At 48.8% G+C, this 2,500-nt stretch overlaps 1 protein-coding gene across 1 annotated transcript in view; it reads left to right on the top strand.

Moving 5' to 3' along the window:
* Positions 1–2,500, top strand: part of LOC134093412 (FERM domain-containing protein 5) — a 128,622-nt gene that overhangs the window by 106,468 nt on the left and 19,654 nt on the right. The window contains exon 7 of the mRNA XM_062546461.1: positions 471–558. Coding sequence (XP_062402445.1) covers positions 471–558 — 88 coding nt within the window. The remainder of the gene's footprint in view (positions 1–470; positions 559–2,500) is intronic.

The raw sequence follows: 2,500 nt of genomic DNA, 5'->3' as shown, positions 1-2,500 counted from the left end.
TCTGGTTACCCATAGCTGTTGTTGCGTCTTAAATGGCTGGCACTGAATTAAATATTTAGTGGGGAAAGTTTTTAGAATTATTAATGAATTGCCTGTCTGGCTTGCTGTAGAGTTCTTTCCTTTGACTCTGTTTACCTGAGTGGGAGCTACCTGGAATGGAACACCAATCATTTATTTGCAGCAAAGTAATTATGTTTTGATACATGATTTTGTTTGTGTGACCTGAGGTAATTAAACATGTTTAGTCCTGTAATGATTAGGTATTTAGCATTAGGTTACTGCATTATGCATACATTCATTAAATGAGTGCCTACCATACTTTATCACAGTAAATGTCAGGTATATGAGTTTGTGTAGTTGTAATGTGTGTGTGTGTGTGTGTGTAGTTTGTGTAGTTGTTGCTGGCTGATGTTATTGGATGGTAACTCGTAACGACTTAAGCTTTTACTGACACCCTTCCCTTCCCCAAGGGGGCAGACTCCAGAGACAGCTGAGCTGAACTTCCTGCGGAAAGCCCAAATACTGGAGACATACGGCGTCGACCCTCATCCATGCAAGGTGAGTGCCCCGTACCTGCTCCAGGTAGAACCAGACACTGCAGCATCACCTACTGTAGCCTTGATGGGGTACACTTTAAGCCTCTCTGGGAGACGGAAGAGTCCTCCATTAGAGAGGTGTGTGTTTCCTCAGGCTTGCTTGGAGTTGAGGTGCTGCAGGTTTCCCAGGTACACGGCGACAGGATTTCAGTGAGCATATGGGCTGGGCTCAGACAGATGGAGAAGTGTGAAAACACACACAGGTAGTCGACACACTCGAGTAGACACAAGGAGACGCAAGCACTGAAAAGGTGCTTTGAAAAGTGATTCATTTTTTAAAAAATAAAAAAAGAATACTTTAACTGCAGTAAAGCTCCAGCAACTGTGACTCTAACCTCGATTTGACCTGAGCTGGGTGGATCGACGGCAGATAAGAATCTGTTGCGGATATCTAGTCTTGATGAGAGCCTTTTTAAAAAACTTTTTTAAATAACAGAGTAGGCCATTATTCCACCATTAAGCCTGTCTCCAGCAGCTTGTCTCCAGCTGATGACTGAGATCTTATTGAGATGATCACAGGGAGCGTACAGCACGTACTGTAGTATCTGTGTGGTGTGTGGTCAGAGCAACTGAGGTAACTTTCACAAAAGAGTAGGTCCACCGCGCTTCTGCAGCATTACATCTGGTGCATCAGACGAGAGAGGGGACCGTGTAGATATACTAAAAGTAAAAACTCGGAGCAGCACAGCTATACCTCTATCTAGCTATACCTCTGTGCTGCTACGAGTTTTTACTTTTAGTATGACTGAGGTAACTGTGAGAGGCGGGGTGTGTGTGTGATGGCGATGTGTGTGATGGCGATGTGTGTGACGCTGATGGTATAGCAGCGGAGGTGTGATCAGAGTAACTGAGGTAAGAGGCAGGGTGTGTGTGTGTGATGGCGATGGTCTAGCGGTGGAGGTGTGGTCAGAGTAACTGAGGTAAGAGGCATGGTGTGTGTGTGTGTGTGTGATGGCGATGGTCTAGCGGTGGAGGTGTGGTCAGAGTTACTGAGGTAAGAGGCATGGTGTGTGTGTGTGTGTGTGTGATGGCGATGGTCTAGCAGTGGAGGTGTGGTGAGAGTAACTGAGGTAAGAGGCAGGGTGTGTGTGTGATGGCGATGGTCTGGCTTTGGCGGCGGAGGCGGCAGTGTCCCCCCCGGTGCAGACGGTTGGGGAGAGGCGTGAGCGTGACTCAGCACTGTGGGTCAGCTCTGCTCTGCTCTGCTCCGCTCTGCTCCGCTTCACTCTGCTCTGTCAGGAGAGGACGTCTGCTCCTGCCCACCCAGCTCAGCTGTCTGTGTCCTCTCTCCCTGGAGCTCTCCACTCTCTCTGGCTCTCCTCTCTCTCTCTCATCCTCTCATCCCTGTCTGCCTGTCTGTCTGTCTCTATCTCTGTCTTATCCTCTCATCCCTTTTTCTCTCCCTCTCTCATCCTTTTATCCCTGTCTGTCTGTCTGTCTCGCTCGCTCTTACACCCTGTGTTCTTTTTTCTCCACCTGCTTCTTCATACACTCCTTCTGCCCCCTCTCTCTCTCTTCATCGCTTCATCCTGCCTCCCTCTGTCTCTTTTTTCTTTTCTTTGCCCTCTCTCTCTCCTCCCCTCACTCCATCTCTGTCTGTTTTCTTCTCCTGTCCTCTCTCCCTCTTTCTCCCTCCCTCCCCCTCTCTCTTTCTCTCCCTCTCCCTCTCTCCCCTCTCTCTGTCTGTCTGTCTCGCTCGCTCTTACACCCTGTGTTCTTTTTTCTCCACCTGCTTCTTCATACACTCCTTCTGCCCCCTCTCTCTCTCTTCATCGCTTCATCCTCCCTCCCTCTGTCTCTTTTTTCTTTTCTTTGCCCTCTCTCTCTCCTCCCCTCACTCCATCTCTGTCTGTTTTCTTCTCCTGTCCTCTCTCCCTCTTTCTCCCTCCCTCCCCCTCTCTCTT

This window comes from Sardina pilchardus, chromosome 10 (genome assembly GCF_963854185.1).
Source record: "Sardina pilchardus chromosome 10, fSarPil1.1, whole genome shotgun sequence".
Lineage (NCBI taxonomy): Eukaryota > Metazoa > Chordata > Actinopteri > Clupeiformes > Clupeidae > Sardina > Sardina pilchardus.
The sequence above is the reverse complement of the archived record's forward strand: the minus strand, read 5'-3'. Positions and strand labels throughout refer to the sequence as shown.